General features: G+C 44.3%; 1 protein-coding gene across 7 annotated transcripts in view; it reads left to right on the top strand.

The window, feature by feature from the left end:
- The window catches only part of LOC138789028 (glyoxal reductase-like), a 93,994-nt gene that overhangs the window by 6,019 nt on the left and 71,231 nt on the right, over nucleotides 1–16,744 (top strand). For all 7 annotated transcript variants that reach the window (XR_011362688.1, XR_011362687.1, XR_011362689.1 and 4 more), the window contains one exon: nucleotides 6,512–6,760. Coding sequence is in view for 4 of the 7 variants with exons in the window: in XM_069967537.1 (XP_069823638.1) it covers nucleotides 6,512–6,760 (249 nt within the window). In the remaining 3 variants the exon portion in view is untranslated. The remainder of the gene's footprint in view (nucleotides 1–6,511; nucleotides 6,761–16,744) is intronic.

The raw sequence follows: 16,744 nt of genomic DNA, 5'->3' as shown, positions 1-16,744 counted from the left end.
GGCCACCTGGGACATGCCTGATGGGGGTTAACTAGGCCACCAGGGACATGACTGATGGGGGTTAACTAGGCCACCAGGGACATGCCTGATGCGGGTTAACTAGGCCACCAGGGACATGACTGATGGGGGTTAACTAGGCCACCAGGGACATGCCTGATGGGGGTTAACTAGGCCACCAGGGACATGCCTGATGGGGGTTAACTAGGCCACCTGGGACATGACTGATGGGGGTTAACTAGGCTTACCAGAGGCATCACTGGGGGGGTTAACTAGGCTACCAGGGACATGACTTGGGGGTTAACTAGACTACAAGGGGCATCACTGGGGGGGTTAACTACAATAGCAGGGGCATCACTGGGGGTTAACTACAATAGCAGGGACACTAGGGGAACAATACTGTGCCTTGCCCCGGGTGCTGCAAACCCACGCTACTAACTGCCGCACACGGTATGCGGCCCTCGAATGATTTTATTAATGCCCGACCGGCCCTCGACATGGAAAAGGTTCCCCACCCCTGGTTTAGCCTATAGCGGCTGGACCTATTGTACAATGCCTTTCACCTAACGGGAGCTGAGCTGCAGTAATGCCTCGCCACCGCTTCACAGTGAACAGAGCCAACTGTGTCGGCCTCATTCACCAAACAGCTAATTGGCAGAGGTGGCAGGTGTCGGTACCCCACCGATCGGTGACTGATGAGCTCATTAATACGTTTTGCCTGGAAAATCCCTTTAAATAGAAGTTTATACTCCAGTCGCAGACCTTGTACACCTCTTTGTGCTGAATGTGCACGAATTCCTGTAGATACTATACACTCCCGAATCTCATACAAAGCCTTACTAGAAGCGTAAAGGCTGATATAGCTACAACTTCATATTGGCATTCACTCTGCCGATTGACTACCAAAGCCACACAGGAATACTAAATAAAAACTAAGAAACATCAAAATCAATGTTTTTTCTGAGATTAGCTAAAGATCTAGTTGTTCTTTATAACTCGGAGCTGCCCTATTCACAAATTTAATGTATTTATTGTACGTTTACATCCAGCTTTTTGTCCGTTTTATAGCTTTAGTTTTATTATAGGCTGCGTGACCAATGGAAAGACAAAACCTTCACCGCCTTTCTGATACTTGTGGTGTTTCCTGCGTCCTCGGAGTGACTGCACTGGAGGATGCTCTGTAAGGAATGCAGCGCTCTGGGGTATCAATAGCTATAGGACGGATAGGATATAAGGAACAAGAGGGCCGGGGAGAAAGGAAGGGGCCTTTGAAGTCGCTGAGGGACTCTCTTTGTGAGTACATATAACCCTTTCACACTCAGGCTGGCATATTATACTCCCTAAAATGAGTTCAGTGACCCTAGAAATCGCAATTGATTTGTGTCAGGAGACCCCCCCCCCAGCCCCCCGGTTGCCCTGGATTTCAATGGAAGAAAGCCGTCTCTTTTCACCCGTTTCCAAGGAGACCTCTGGGGGCCGTGCATCTGAGAACAATTTGGCTGAGGTGAAGACTCGTCTGAAAATTGGTGGGAATGGAAGGAAGAAAGGCAACCTCTTAGGTTCCCTCTGGAAAGCATTAAAGGAGGGTTTATGGGGCGACGCTTGGAGATCGCTCCGCGCTATGAAATATCTGAATCTTCTTCTCTTCATTCGGCGGCAGAAGATTTTCGCTTTCATCGAGATGAAGGACGTTTCTGTGGAGGAAAAAAGTGGTATTAGTAGAATTATTATTAAATGTATAGACTACATACAAAATGAGGATGATGATGAGGAGGCAGATCAATGAAACTTTGAAGACAATAACTATAGTGGATCCCAGTATCATTATATGTAAAGCACCTTAGACATGGCGAGAGATGCATGCCGCTTAATGTACACGTGCACAAAATACAATGTATACTCATGTACAGAAGGCAGAATATAGTCAAGAATGTGCAGTACTTTTTACTAGAGATGAGCGCAACTGATTAGCAGTAGTGTATAGAACAGACGGCGGCACCTCAGGTGTGAGTCCAGTATAGCTGTCAGTGTCAGAAATTACAGCCACGGCCGACAGTGGTGCTAACTTCAAGTAGCAGAAGTAAATCCAATCCAAGTATGATATATAAAAGAAAAAGTTACACTAACTGAGGTCGTCTTCATAAACTTTTATTGCTTCATATCAAAAAGTTAAAAAACGGGCACAGTGTGGGCAGACGCCAAGACAGGATGGTGACAGACTGTTTCGCGCACACGGCGCTTTCACAGAACTGCCCCTGGAAGATCTTCGAAATCGCTGTGGCTAAAAACATTGGATACAGCTTATGGCTATGTTCACACATTGTAAGACACCGGCCGTTCCGTGACCCGGCCGGGTCACGTAACGGCTGGTGTCAGATAAGATCATCCCGGCCGGACTGGTCTGCAGTACCGGCCGGTTGATCTTTAGCGCCGCGGAGTTCTGATGCTTGCGCATCAGTGTGCACATGCATCAGAACTCCCCACTGCACACAATAGAGCGTGCGGGCGAAACCGCACGCTCCATTGTGTGAACTGACAGGGTTTTTTGCAGTCACTATTCAGTAAATAGTGGCCGCAGAAAACTGACATGTCAGTTTCTCGCGGTGCCACTAGGGATCCCATCCGGAGTGTATACTGTGTGTATACACTCCGCCAAGATTTCCTCAGCCTGCAGCACTACGTAAGTACCACAGAAATTACGGCCGTTGTACCACCCTAAACTTAGGCACCCCACAGCCGGCAGGCCACAGACATACTGGTCCATGACGCATGTCCAGACGCGCGCTGATGCATGTCCTGCCACACGCTAGTGATGCATGTCCCACCGCACACTCCTAGTCCAGCTGCTGGTCACACTGAGGACGTTGCTGAGTATTCTGGGGGCGGGAGACAGAGAAATAAGACATCCCCTGAAAATAAGACAAAGGGTGACATGTATGAAGCAGTGTACCTTGTGCTCCTTAGCATTTTTTGGTGCATGTGTGATGTGCACAGACCTTCATCAGATTTACTAAACAGTGTAACTTGGTGTATGTGTGAATATGACAGCTTACGCCTGTTTTTTTCCTTTTTGGTTTATGTGGGCGTGGATATTCCTAAAAATTGTGATTTATCACGTGAGAATTTTGGAATATTTGCATATTTATTCGCATCTGTACTCGGGTAGCGGAATTTTCCGAACTAAGGTCAATTCATGAATATCTGCAGTAAAATGCGCAGCGCCAGGGAAGCTATGGCAGGTGATTTATGAACCAACATGTGAATATTCAGAAAACATATAAGCCAGTGCACGGTGATAAAAATCTTCGCAAAAAGGTGCAAATGATAAATGTCCCCCATAGTGGGAGAAAGAAATTAATATAAGGCAGTATCTTATTTTTGGGGAAATACGGTATATATTTGTATTAGATCAGCCCTCCGCCTGTCACCTATCCGTAGTATCCAATCCTTTGTTTCCAGCACTTTTTCTACCATTTCCAGATACAGACAAAGGGGGGGGGGGGATTTATCACTACGCCGGTCTTATATAAAGCCTCACCCCCATGCAGTCTATCTGAGCCTTATGGGTGCTTTAGTCGCACCACTATGAGACGGTTACAGTTCCTAAATCAGTACTTTCTCACTCTCAGTACCTTTTATTTTTGTTTTGCCCTTTATGACCACTCAAAGAGAAGGAAATGGTGAAAAAAATCCTTTATAACTGCAATTCTGGGACAGATAACATATTCAGCCTCATATATAAAATTAAAGTAGGTAAAAATCTTGGGAAGTTGCCTGGAGCCACCATCCAGATATCCTCTCTGATTTCCGAGCTTGTATGGAGCCAATGATTGGTGCCTAACATTATGCAACTTTTTGTACCAGTATCTCATTTACTGTAGGGTTTCTGTTTTGTACACTGCTTACATTTTTATTTCCGCCAAATGTTTTACCATACGAGTGGCCGGTGGTGCCGGATCGGGGCAGGATTCTAGCATTACACGCTGCCTGACAGGTTGACATTGCGATGGAGGTTTTCTCGCCCGAGTGTTCTGCCAGTGTCATTAGTGCACAGGGAGGGTTTGTGCCCATTGGCAGAGTCTCTGAATGCTTCTCATTCATCCCTCTCAGGGTATTATACGGCCAGTCCATGAGAAGCGGCAGCTCTTGTATCACACCAGGCTGAGCCCAACTCTCGCTGCTGAGAACCTGTCTCTAAGAATAGAAGTGGTACAATTACATAATTCCCCTTTGTGCCGTCCGGCCTTTTACTGGCAGAGGAAACCCCGCGCTGGCTTTGTCTGCTCCATATGTTCTCCATTTCTTTGATCCACATTTAAGTTTCACATTTACAGTACCCTTCATATTACATTTCCCGTACATCAGATGAGTTAACACCATCACCTCCTGACAAGGGTCCGGGAAGCTGAGATATGGGCAGCTGTTTGATAGGTTCTTCAGATTAAACTCCCCCCCTCCCCATAGTCAACAAAAGTTGCTGACTCTGCAGAACAACTGTTATATGAAAGAGAAACTTAAGGTGAATTTTCATAATTACGGCAGATAAAGCAGTCAGGGATTTGACTCTGGTCCCTCAAATGCAACTTTTTTTATCTACTCTATATTGTAGGTCCCCAACACCATGAGGGATAACAACATGGCTGAATGTTATTGTACTGTATGAAGAGATGCCAAAATAATGTCTCTTTCCTCGATATCAGTCAGTGCTCTGAAGCTATTGGCTGAAGCTGCATCTCATATACTTTCTGCTCTGCAGCTATTGGCTGAAGCTGCATCTCATAGACTTCCTGCTTTACAGCTATTGGCTGAAGCCGTATCTCATAGACTTCGTGCTCTGAAGCTATTGGCTGAAGCTGCATCTCATAGACTTCTTGCTCTGTAGCTATTGGCTGAAGCTGCATCTCATAGACTTCCTGCTCTGCAGCTATTGGCTGAAGCTGCATCTCATAGACTTCCTGCTTTACAGCTATTGGCTGAAGCCGTATCTCATAGACTTCGTGCTCTGAAGCTATTGGCTGAAGCTGCATCTCCTAGATTTCCTGCTCTGCAGCTTTTGGCTGAAGCCGCATCTCATAGACTTCCTGCTCTGCAGCTATTGGCTGAAGCTGCATCTCATAGACTTCTTGCTCTGTAGCTATTGGCTGAAGCTGCATCTCATAGACTTCTTGCTCTGCAGCTTTTTGCTGAAGCCGCATCTCATAGACTACCTGCTCTGCAGCTATTGGCTGAAGCCGCATCTCATAGACTTCTTGCTCTGCAGCTATTGGCTGAAGCCGCATCTCATAGACTACCTGCTCTGCAGCTATTTGCTGAAGCCGCATCTCATAAACTTCTTGCTCTGCAGCTATTGGTTGAAGCCGCAACTAATAGACTTCTTGTTGCTCTGCAGCTATTGGCTGAAGCTGCATCTCATAGACTTCCTGCTCTGCAGCTATTAGCTGAAGCCGCATCTCATGAATTCTTGCTCTGTAGCTATTGGCTGAAGCTCAATCTCATAGACTTCTTCATATATATTGAATGTACAGCATTGAAGCTTGTAGATGGTGTAGAGAAAGGTACATAGATTAAGGAGGGGGGAGCAGTATCACTTTAAAAACTTAAGAGGGACCAAGGAGAAATAATAGAAGAACCCTGACAAACAGCCCACCATAGTTCAGCTCCCTGGGCCCTGTGTAAGTTGGGGGCTGGGTTCACACTATGTATATTTGAGGCTGTATTTGGTCCTCATGTCAGGTCCTCATAGCAACCAAAACCAGGAGTGGATTGAAAACACAGAAAGGATCTGTTCACACAATGTTGAAATTGAGTGGATGGCCGCCATATAACAGTAAATAACGGCCATTATTTCAATACCACAGCCGTTGTTTTAAAATAACAGCAAATATTTGCCATTAAATGATGGCCATCCACTCAATTACAACATTATGTGAACATAGCCTTTCTGTGTTTTCAATCCACTCCTGGTTTTGGTTGCTATACAGCCTCACAAATACAGCCTCAAATATACATAGTGTGAACCCAGCCTAAAGGGGTACTCCAGCAGGAGAAAAAAAATCTTTCAAATTAAGTGGTGCCAGAAAGTGCCAAAGATTTGTAATTTATTTGTATTAAAAAATCTCCAGTCTTCCAGTACTTATCAGCTGCTGTATGTCCTGCAGGAAGTGGTGTATTCTTTCCATTCTGACACAGTGCTCTCTGCTGCCACCTCTGTCCATGTCAGGAACTGTCCAGAGCAGTAGCAAATCCCCATAGAAAACCTCTCCTGCTCTCCAGACTGGAAAGAATACACAATTTTCTGCAGGACATACAGCAGCTGATAAGTACCGGAAGACTGGATATTTTTAACTGCAAGTAAATTACAAATCTCTGGCAATTTCAGGCACCAGTTGATTTGAAAGAATTTTTTTTTTAATACCTCATTAACATGTCAGAGGACACCGGATGTGACAGTAATAATTGTAAAGAGCGTTAATAGAAGCATCTGGCACTTTCTAATTCTTCATCTACCTCATAGGGATGTCTCATCATGGAGGATATTCCCACAATGCATTGCTGTATGCTCTGAGATCTTGTGGTGTTCGGCATATCGATACGGCTAAGCGATATGGCAATGAGGAATTGATTGGGAAAGCAATAGCTGAGAGTGGTGTGAAGAGAGAAGAGCTGTGGATCACCACTAAGCTGTGGCCTGGCGACTATGGATATGAAAACGCAACGCAAGCCTGTCTAGATTCCTGCAGGAGACTTGGGGTACAATATCTAGGTATGAATAATCTGATACTATAGATTGTGTATAGTCAATCTGTAATACAGGCTGTGTTTTTTAAAAGGGTAGTTGACCAAAAATGTTTTTCTTTCAAATCAGCTGATCCCAGACATATTCAGAGATTTGTAATTTACCTCTATTAAAAAACTTTCTCTACCAGTACTTATCAGCTGCTAAATGTCCTGCAGGAAGTGGTGTATTCTTTTCAGGAGAGGTTTTCTATGGGGATTTGCTGCTGCTCTGGACAGTTCCTGACATGGACAGAGGTGGCAGCAGAGAGCACCGTGTCAGACTGGAGAGAATACACCACTTCCTGCAGGACATACAGCAGCAGCTTTAACATTTTACAACACTTGGTATTCGTACAATGCATTGATGCCATGGTGGTATGCATTACTGTTTGGATTGGGTAATCTTACATGTCAGCCCATTTGCTTAAAGGTGTCTGGCTGGTTTGGGAAGAGGACTCCTGATCATGTCTTAAGGTTCCATTAAGAACTTGTTCAGGCAAACACAGACGATTTCTTCCAGAAATACCACTTATCCTGTCCTCAGTTTAGGTGTGGGTTTTGCAGCTCAGTTCCATTGCAGTGAATGAAGCTGAATTGCAATACCAGACAGAAAAAGAAAAAGGGCAACAGCAACCCACGGGTGCAAGTGCTTACCGCAAATACTCCCCCCGGTGTAAACCTGCTCTGTAGATGTCAAAAAATGAGGATCTTAGCAAACTATTTGATCAAACAGAGTGTACCATGTCACCAGGTTACAGAGTGTCCCATGTCACCAGGTTACAGAGCGTCCCATGTCACCAGGTTACAGAGCGTCCCATGTCACCAGGTTACAGAGCGTCCCATGTCACCAGGTTACAGAGTGTCCCCCCATGTCACCAGGTTACAGAGTGTCCCCCCATGTCACCAGGTTACAGAGTGTCCCCCCATGTCACCAGGTTACAGAGTGTCCCCCCATGTCACCAGGTTACAGAGTGTCCCCCCGTGTCACCAGGTTACAGAGTGTCCCCCCGTGTCACCAGGTTACAGAGTGTCCCCCCGTGTCACCAGGTTACAGAGTGTCCCCCCGTGTCACCAGGTTACAGAGTGTCCCCCCGTGTCACCAGGTTACAGAGTGTCCCCCCGTGTCACCAGGTTACAGAGTGTCCCCCCGTGTCACCAGGTTACAGAGTGTCCCCCCGTGTCACCAGGTTACAGAGTGTCCCCCCGTGTCACCAGGTTACAGAGTGTCCCCCCGTGTCACCAGGTTACAGAGTGTCCCCCCGTGTCACCAGGTTACAGAGTGTCCCCCCGTGTCACCAGGTTACAGAGTGTCCCCCCGTGTCACCAGGTTACAGAGTGTCCCCCCGTGTCACCAGGTTACAGAGTGTCCCCCCATGTCACCAGGTTACAGAGTAATAATTTATGCAGAAATGACATCTGCCATTGCAAAGTACAATTAGTGGCGCAAAAAATAAGGTGGGTCTCTAGGCGGAAAAATGAACGCGCTACGGCCTGATATACACAAGGAGGAAAAAACAAAAGCGCAAAAATAACAATTGTCCGGGTTTTCTCTGCTGTGTGTGCATATACCCTAAACTGAAGTGTTCTGCTTTAAACAAATCCTTTGCACCTGGGATACTGAACTGTTTTAGGATTATCCAGAGAAAAAGGCTTAGAAAAGTTTCACTTCCAAACAGGAATCTTACGAAAAAGCCCAAACAATTACACTGTAGGCCTCCGAAAATAGCCCGGACATTATGTAATTATGTGAGGACCTTTCATCTGGCTCTCTGGGGAGGAAGTTGGTGTATTCTACCAGCTCGGATTCGACCGTCCATGAGAGTTAAATCTGGGGAGTTCTGCAGACTTCTTTCCAAATGAAAATAGACGTTTGTAAAATCTGTAAACAATTTATGTTTCTGGAATTGTCTGAATCCGCTGCATACTCTCAGGGATAAGGTATTCAGTCCTGACAAGCTGAATTAATGTGTTAAATAACATATCTACCTGAATAGTGTTAAAAAATAATTTAACTTATCTGAGTCCATGCTACCTCTGCAGGCTCTATTGCTGGTTTCATCCATAATACCAGACAGAAACTTGACAGAACCAATAAAGTCATCGGGTGCCATTGGTGTCCGGCATTCAATGAATCTGCAGGTGCCCTTTTCTTCCATTGTTTTGCTTAAGTTACAAAGCACAAGAATTAAAGGAACAATATAAGTGTGAACCCAGCCTAATGGTGCGTTTACATGAAACGATAATTGGCCCGATCGTACGATTAACGATGTCGGAGTAACGATTTTTTTTTTCATAACGATCAGCGTTTATACGGTATGATACGCACGGAAAATTCGTTTTGCGATCGTTTTGCGATCCTTAAGCCTATCTCACACATTGGTTAAATCGGCGAACGACTGTTCACACGCAACAATCTGCGAATTTTTTGCGAACAACGATTTGATAACATGTTGAAAGATCAAAATGAACGATTTCTCGTTCGTCGTTTGATCGTTCGCTGCGTTTACACGAACGATTATCGTTCAAATTAGATCGTTATCGAGCAAATTCGCACGATAATCGTTACGTGTAAACGCACCATAAGGCTCCTATTAGACAAATCGATTTTTAACGATAAAGGATAGCAAACGAGATCATTTATCGTTAAAATTTGCAGATCGTTTCGTGTAAACAGTCTTTTTAAAAGATTCACCCTATGTGTGAGATGGGCTTAAGCGGTCTTAAAAACGATCACAATAACGATTTTTCTAACGATTTCTCTAGCGATTATTCTAATGATTTATTCGTCTAAACCAAAAACCAAATTGTTGCTTCAAAACCATTAAACGATCGATTGGGCGATTGATTAATGAACGATAAACGATGGTTTTGGTGTCAGCGCCAGATTTGTGGTTGGTCGTTTGATCGTTGCCGGCATTTTCACAAAATGATTATCCTTTAATTTTGAACACTGTAGCGATAATCGTCCCGTGTAATAGGTACAGTTTCAGATATTCTACTTGTATAATTTCTTGTTGTTGGGACTAGTTTTGCTGTGACTATACTGGGCTGTTTGCACAATGCTACCCCCCATGAGGAGGTGTGGAATTTATTGTAGGAGGATCTTCAGGTCTTGGTCTCCAGAATAGTCACCAGACCAGAAAAACCACAAAAAGTTATCCATAACTTTTTTGGAGTCGGGTGTGATCATACGATGGGGGCAAAATGACATGAGAAAATCAAGAACAAATGTGGACTTATACAGACCACCGTGATCAAATGCCATTGTCAACAACTCATTACATGAAAATGTGTAGCACACAATGGACGCAGAAGGGTGGCCTGGAAACGGGAGTATAGCTCTGTGCGCTGTTCATGACAGTAGACACAGAAGAGCTCAATATGTTTCCTACTTTCGCATGATGTCATAACATCTGCTGTAGAACAAAGCTCCGTCGTAATGACTATATCACCAGGAGGATCGGTCTGCAGACTGAAGGATCGGTCTGCAGGATGGCAGCTGTTGTACATGGCCACAGGTTGCCACAATCTGCAAACGTTTACCACCTCAGTTGTTCCAAACATTCACTTATGATATCTCCTGTAGGGCAGGAAGTAAATTAACATTCCCAATGGAACTGCTGATTATTCTGATACCTATAAAAAGTATTGACCCCCCCCTGCTTCACTGCAGCGTTACACGTTGTCCATTGAAATGTAATTGTTTCCAGAGCAAAGGACACTCATCCTATTCACCCGCATTACTTTGACACTTCTGAATTATTGATAAACCAGCCAGGTTTCTACATAAGAACGATAAGTGGGCCATTTATTATATCTTTCGGCTTTATTCTTTGGTTCAGGTCTTAACCATTTTAAGACGTTTACTTGCTGTCCTGTTTTGTTTACATAATAAACAATGTGGTACCCTCACACTTAAAGGGGTACTCTGGGCTGGGGTTATTTTTAGTGAATGGCCGGGGAAGGGTTGGATATAGAGGCCTCCCTGGTTCCATAGCTAGGTCCCGGATTGCGCTGCCCCGTTTTCCCGTGCTGCTGCTACTTCCTGAAATGATCTGCGGCTTGAGACCTGACTACTCAAGGCAGCTCAGCCATTCAGCGACCGAGGCAGGACGCTGCTACGACCGCTGAATGGCTGAGCTGCCTTGAGACGTCACGTCTCAAGGCAGCTCAGACCAGGCTGCGAGACGGGAGAACAGGGCGGCGCGATCCGGGACCCAGCGCTGGAGTAAGTGTCTGGCGGCCTCTATATCCACCCCTTCCCCAGCCAACACAATAAAAATAACCCCAGCCCGGAGTACCTCTTTAAAGCGACTCTGTAATCACAATCTGTTCCCCCCAAACCACTTGTACCATCAAATAGCTGCTTTTAGTCCAGGATCTGTCCTGGGGTCCGTTCGGCAGGGGATGCAGTTATTGTCCTAAAAACAACTTTTAATCCGGCAGCGCTGTGTCTAATGGCTGGGGCTTACATTTGTATATGCATTAGGCTGGTACCACCTCTCCGTCCTTCCTCCTCACCCTCCTCATCATTAGGAATGATCCAGGAACATTTCCTGCTGTTTGAGCTTTGCACAGGTGTCTTAACAATCCAGCCCATGTTCATTATACACACAGGTGGGGAATAGAAAGCAATCTGCCTGGAGCATTCCTAATGATGAGAAGGGTGGGGAAGAGGGACAGAGAGGGTGTGCCAGCCTAATGCATATACTAATGTAAGCCCCGAACGTTAAACACAGCGCTGCCGGATTAAAAGTTGTTTTTTAGGACAATAACTGCATCCTCTGTTGAACGGACCCCAGGACAGATCTTGGATTAAAAGCAGCTATCCGAAGGTACAAGTGGTTTGGGGGGGTCAGATTGTGGGTACAGAGTCACTTTAAGGCTTGCAGCATTGTGTTAGCTAGGGCAACCCTTTGTAAGCTAAAATCAGCAACAACCCAAGTCTGTCTCTTGTCTTAGACAAGTCAGTACAATAGAAATTCCACCATTGCTTTTTTTTGGATCTTGTTTTGATGACCTTCACTGCACAATGTAAATTCTCTACACACTTACGGTAAATTCACTCATTAGAGAAGAGCGAACTGAAACTTCTAAACCAAGATTTCTTCCACGCTTTGCAAAAAGTTTGATTTGGTACTAAACCAAACTACCTGCAGAGTTCGGAATGAGTTTGTTAAGATTAGAGATGAGCGAACCGTCCAAGTTCGGGTTCGTATGAACCTGAACTCTCTGCGTCTGATCGCCGCTCTCTGCCCGCTCTGTGAAGAGGGTGGATACAGCTGGAGGACCGCCTGGAAAACTGGGATACAGCCTATGGCTATGGCTGTATCCCAGTTTTCCAAGCGGTCCTCCGGCTGTATGCACCCTCTTCACGGAGGTGGAAGACAGCGGGAATCAGACACTGAGAGTTCAGGTTCATACGAACCCGAAATGGACGGTTCGCTCATCCCTAGTAAAGATGGCAGCCGCACATTTGAAAAACAAACAAAAGAAAATGGCATGCTCACCTGTCCACACTCCCCCAGTGTCCTGTTCCAGGTCTCTGGTGTCTCCAGCCGCCTCCATCCTACTCAGCAAATCAGTGACTGAGAGGGGACAGCACCCCAGCCAGTGGCTGAGTGGGCTGTCACTCTTAGCTCAAGAGTGACAGCCCACTTAGCCAATCACTGGCCGGGGCTCTGTCACCTCTCAGTCACTGATTAGCTAAGTAGGATTTTGGTGGCTGCAGGGGACACACACATATATATATAAATGTGTACATTTGCACAGTAAAAAATCTGTGAAACACTTCTGTGGCACATACAATTTTTTACTCATTTTTATTCTATTTTGGGAGTGGGAGCGACAAAAAAACAGCAATTTTGGCTTTGATTTTATATTATTTTTACCGTAACTTCTTTTTTGTCTCAGTAGGAGGCCTGCTATATTCTATTGTTCTATTTTGCAATATAGCAAAACTCACCCGCACTAGGAGTGGATGAGAACGTTCCTCCTACAGGTGACCAGTGATATCTCCAAGAGAAAAGCCATATCCACGTGAACCTTGGTGGAATTGCCTCTGTGGAGGTGCAGAGGCAATTCCACCGATCAAGCTGTTTTTATTGATAAAAACACAATGGTTTGAGAATTCTACCGAACCTTCCTCAGACATCCTGCGTACGGCTTGTAACAATAAAAACAGCTCAATTGGTGGCTCTGTGCCTCTGTGACCAGGGTTGTGTTGACATGGATGCGGCTTTTCTATTGGAAATATCACTGGTCATCCATACTTGCCTGAAGAAGGAACACTCTCATCCACCTACCTGGTCTGAGTGAGTTTTGCTACATTGTCCCCACCTCAGATTTCTCTGGTGGTGAACCTCCACGAGTGGTATCTGACCCACCCTGAGTGTATCATAGTGTAGTTTCTAGCATTTGCACAACCTAAATTGATGAGTGTGTTTCAGTTTGAACTTGTTCACACTACGCTTCTGTTGTAACCTACTACATTAGAAAGCGGACTCTATTTTGCAATGTAATATATTCTTTATTCTAACGCTAACTGGCTTACAGTTATGCTGCATTTCTAGAAGGGCCTAATCGTGGACCAATATGGAAGACATTCACTAGTCTTCTGTCCTCTCTCTGCCATGACACCTCATGATCACTGACTGAGCTATTGCCTGGCGCTAATGACTGTGCCATCCAACGGGTTATACTTCTGGGATTGTAGATATTTCTAATCTCTGCCATTGCAGCAGGAGTCCATTCGTTACAGACGACACTGCTGACACTCCTGAGCCCACACCATCACAGTGAAATCTTATTGGTCAGCCTTTATCTTTGTAAAAACTTTGTCCAATAACAGACAGTAACCTAACTGCTTAAAGTGTCACTGTAATTTTTTTGTTGCTGTTGCAGAAACCCAAACTTTGAATTTGGGTTTATTGGGCAAATATCAATATAGATATAATGCTGGTGGGCACAGCTTGAATAATTCAATTAATAGAATAGGGGTGCCAACAGCTGGTCAACAACAACAATACTAAACCAAAGGAAAGAAAAGCGACACAGCTACAAAACGTCGCACACCCAAAAATAAGAAGTAACAGTAGAAAATTCTTTATTTAATGGATCGCACACAACAAAGAAAAGAAAGGGTTAAAACCAATTAAAAATGGCAACAAAGTCAAGCGCCACACAAATGACATATGTGCCCCCACAATATTTGGGGCTACATAAGTGATACCAGGTCAGGATGTAAACATATGATAGGACTTGTAAACCAAATTACAAAAATGTAACCGACAAAAACCATATGGTGAACATGTACTCAAAATCCATGAATAAATGAATATACAAAATATTATATGTGTATTCTCCAAAGTATTCAACAATCAGTATACATGGCAAGTCCTCCCTGGTATACAGTCACCTATACCCCACGCATTGTCTTTGCTGCCATTTTTAATTGGTTTTAACCCTTTCTTTTCTTTGTTGTGTGCGATCAATTAAATAAATAATTTTCTACTGTTACTTCTTATTTTTGGGTGTGCGACTTTTTGTAGCTGTGTCGCTTTTCTTTCCTTTGGTTTAGTATTGGGCAAATCTGCCATTATCTGCATTCAAAAAGACTTTCCCCAGGTCCCTCCGTCCCTCCTCTCTCTCATTCACTGCTCATTATCAGGAAATCTCGACTCTTTTACATCAGTCGGCCCTGTGTAACCTATGGAGAGGGGAGGGGGGAGGAGGGAGATTAGTCGCCTGCAGAGAGCAGAGAACAAAGGATCTGTGTGAAAGCCGGTATTCAGAGGTCAGAGAGGTCAGTGCTGACTTCAGAGGAGATAGCCCGGTGATGTCCTGTTTTGGTGCCTCATCTCCTAAGAGAACCATGAAGACAGGGGGGAAGGTTCAAACTCCTTTTTCATGATAAAAATGCATTTTTCAGCTAATAAACCCAATTACAAAGTTTCTCAAAATCGTCTGTACTATTGATTTCTGCAAAAAAAAACGACAGTGACACTTAAAGTATTGATGTCACCTACGTGATCATGACAAATGTATTTCCGTCTACAAAAGCGTATAATCACTATGACGTGGTACATGGCATTGGCGGGTACATAACTTTAGCATCATGTCACGCGGCAATGTACGTCAGATTTCAGAGTAATCGAAGGCAAAGACAAAGAGCGGAAATTGTAATAGTTGTAAATAGATCTTAATGAACTCTCTATTGTTTGTCGGCTTCTCCGGTGTTAGACGGGTTACAGTTGCGCATTATTTTTCTTTGACATGTGATTGTTTTCACTGGGACTTCATTAACTAGTCACACGAAGGAAAGGATGTCTCCAATTATTCTTCATGCTAAGCTTTGTAGTGGGAGATGGAATTTCAGATAAATAAACTTCAAGAGAGCATCCCCCTACAAAGTACACAAGAGTAAAAACTTTGGCGGCCTTAAAAAAGAGAATATAGAGCTAAGGTTTGGTCACATTGACCCTTATATTTCTGGGTGTGCGGTGCTCTGCTACCATCCGGCACTTCCATGCCCAGCTTCCTTTGGCCATTATACTCTATTATTATTATTCTTTTGGTCTTGGTGTCCTGTTACCTGCCATGGCTTTACTGATCCTGTTACACATGGTTCTCCCCCTCCCTTTAGCAACAGTATCAGCCCAATGCTTAGTGTAACCCTTTAATTGCTCCTGCTGTTTCTTGCATTTCTGCTCACACAGCACCTTACAAACCCAGTGCATCAGTAAGCGCTTCTCCCTGTACATGCCATCTATAGTACTGTGCATCAGTATACGCTTCTCCTGCTACATTTCATCTATAAGACTGTGCATCAGTATCCTCTTCTCCCTCTACATGCCATCTATAGTACTGTGCATTAGTAAGAACTTCTCCCTCTACATGCCATCTATACTAGTGTACATCAGTAAGCGCTTCTCCCTCTACATGCCATCTATAGTACTGTGCATCAGTATCCTCTTCTCCCTCTACATGCCATCTATACTACTGTGCATCACTAAGCACTTCTCCCTCTACATGCCATCTATACTGCTGTGCATCAGTAAGCGCTTCTCCCTGTACATGCCATCTATAATACTGTGCATCAGTAAGCACTTCTCCCTCTACATGCCATCTATACTACTGTGCATCAGTATCATCTTCTCCATCTACATGCCATCTATACTACTGTGCATCAGCTCGGCATAGAGGCAGCCTGTTTTGTGCACTTTCACCAGCACTATGTCATGGCATAACAGTAAGGACTGAGTGTTGTGCTATGATTGATTAGGCAACCAAGGGAGGAAGTAATTGTGTGAGTACCACTGGGAAACAGCTCAGCCCTGATCCTATCTTCTGAAATGGAAAGAATGAGAAATAGCTGTGCACCATAAAGGACTCTTTCAGGAGCTCAGTAACAACAACACTAAAATCATTATCACCATTCTGAATGGTTCATCTAATAAAAACAGGTTTTAAAAAATCTTTTAAAACAGCATGTATGCTTTAAAGCTTACCTGTGGGGAAAAAAAAAAAATTAACAGGGGTTGTGATCGCAAGCAGTTTTACAATATACTCTCTCCATATTTTTTTCTATGTCTAAACTTAGATATGGTCAAACTGTGCTCCATGCTCCGTCTGTGCTCCTATTTGGTCTTTTCTCTGTTCAAAAAAAGAGACCAAACCCAGGAAGTCGCCGTTCTCTGTGCTCTCACACAAGGAAAGACACCTGTCCATCATGCAGGCTGTATATCACCTGAGGGCAATTACCTTAGGCTAAGTTAATGTCACTGTGTGGTTACAGAGGTTTTGGTGCTTTGTGAAAGGAGAGCTGACCATACAATGCAAGCCCACCCAAGATTCTCTGCTATTAAATGTAGATGTGCGGCAGCCGTACACACGAGCAGGGTGATAACTAGTGTTTGTATGTATAATTTTGATTTATAGTGAATGTACTATTTTCTTAGTTAATTTTTTT

The sequence above is a fragment of the Dendropsophus ebraccatus genome, chromosome 4 (assembly GCF_027789765.1).
Source record: "Dendropsophus ebraccatus isolate aDenEbr1 chromosome 4, aDenEbr1.pat, whole genome shotgun sequence".
Classification (NCBI taxonomy): domain Eukaryota; kingdom Metazoa; phylum Chordata; class Amphibia; order Anura; family Hylidae; genus Dendropsophus; species Dendropsophus ebraccatus.
The sequence above is the reverse complement of the archived record's forward strand: the minus strand, read 5'-3'. Positions and strand labels throughout refer to the sequence as shown.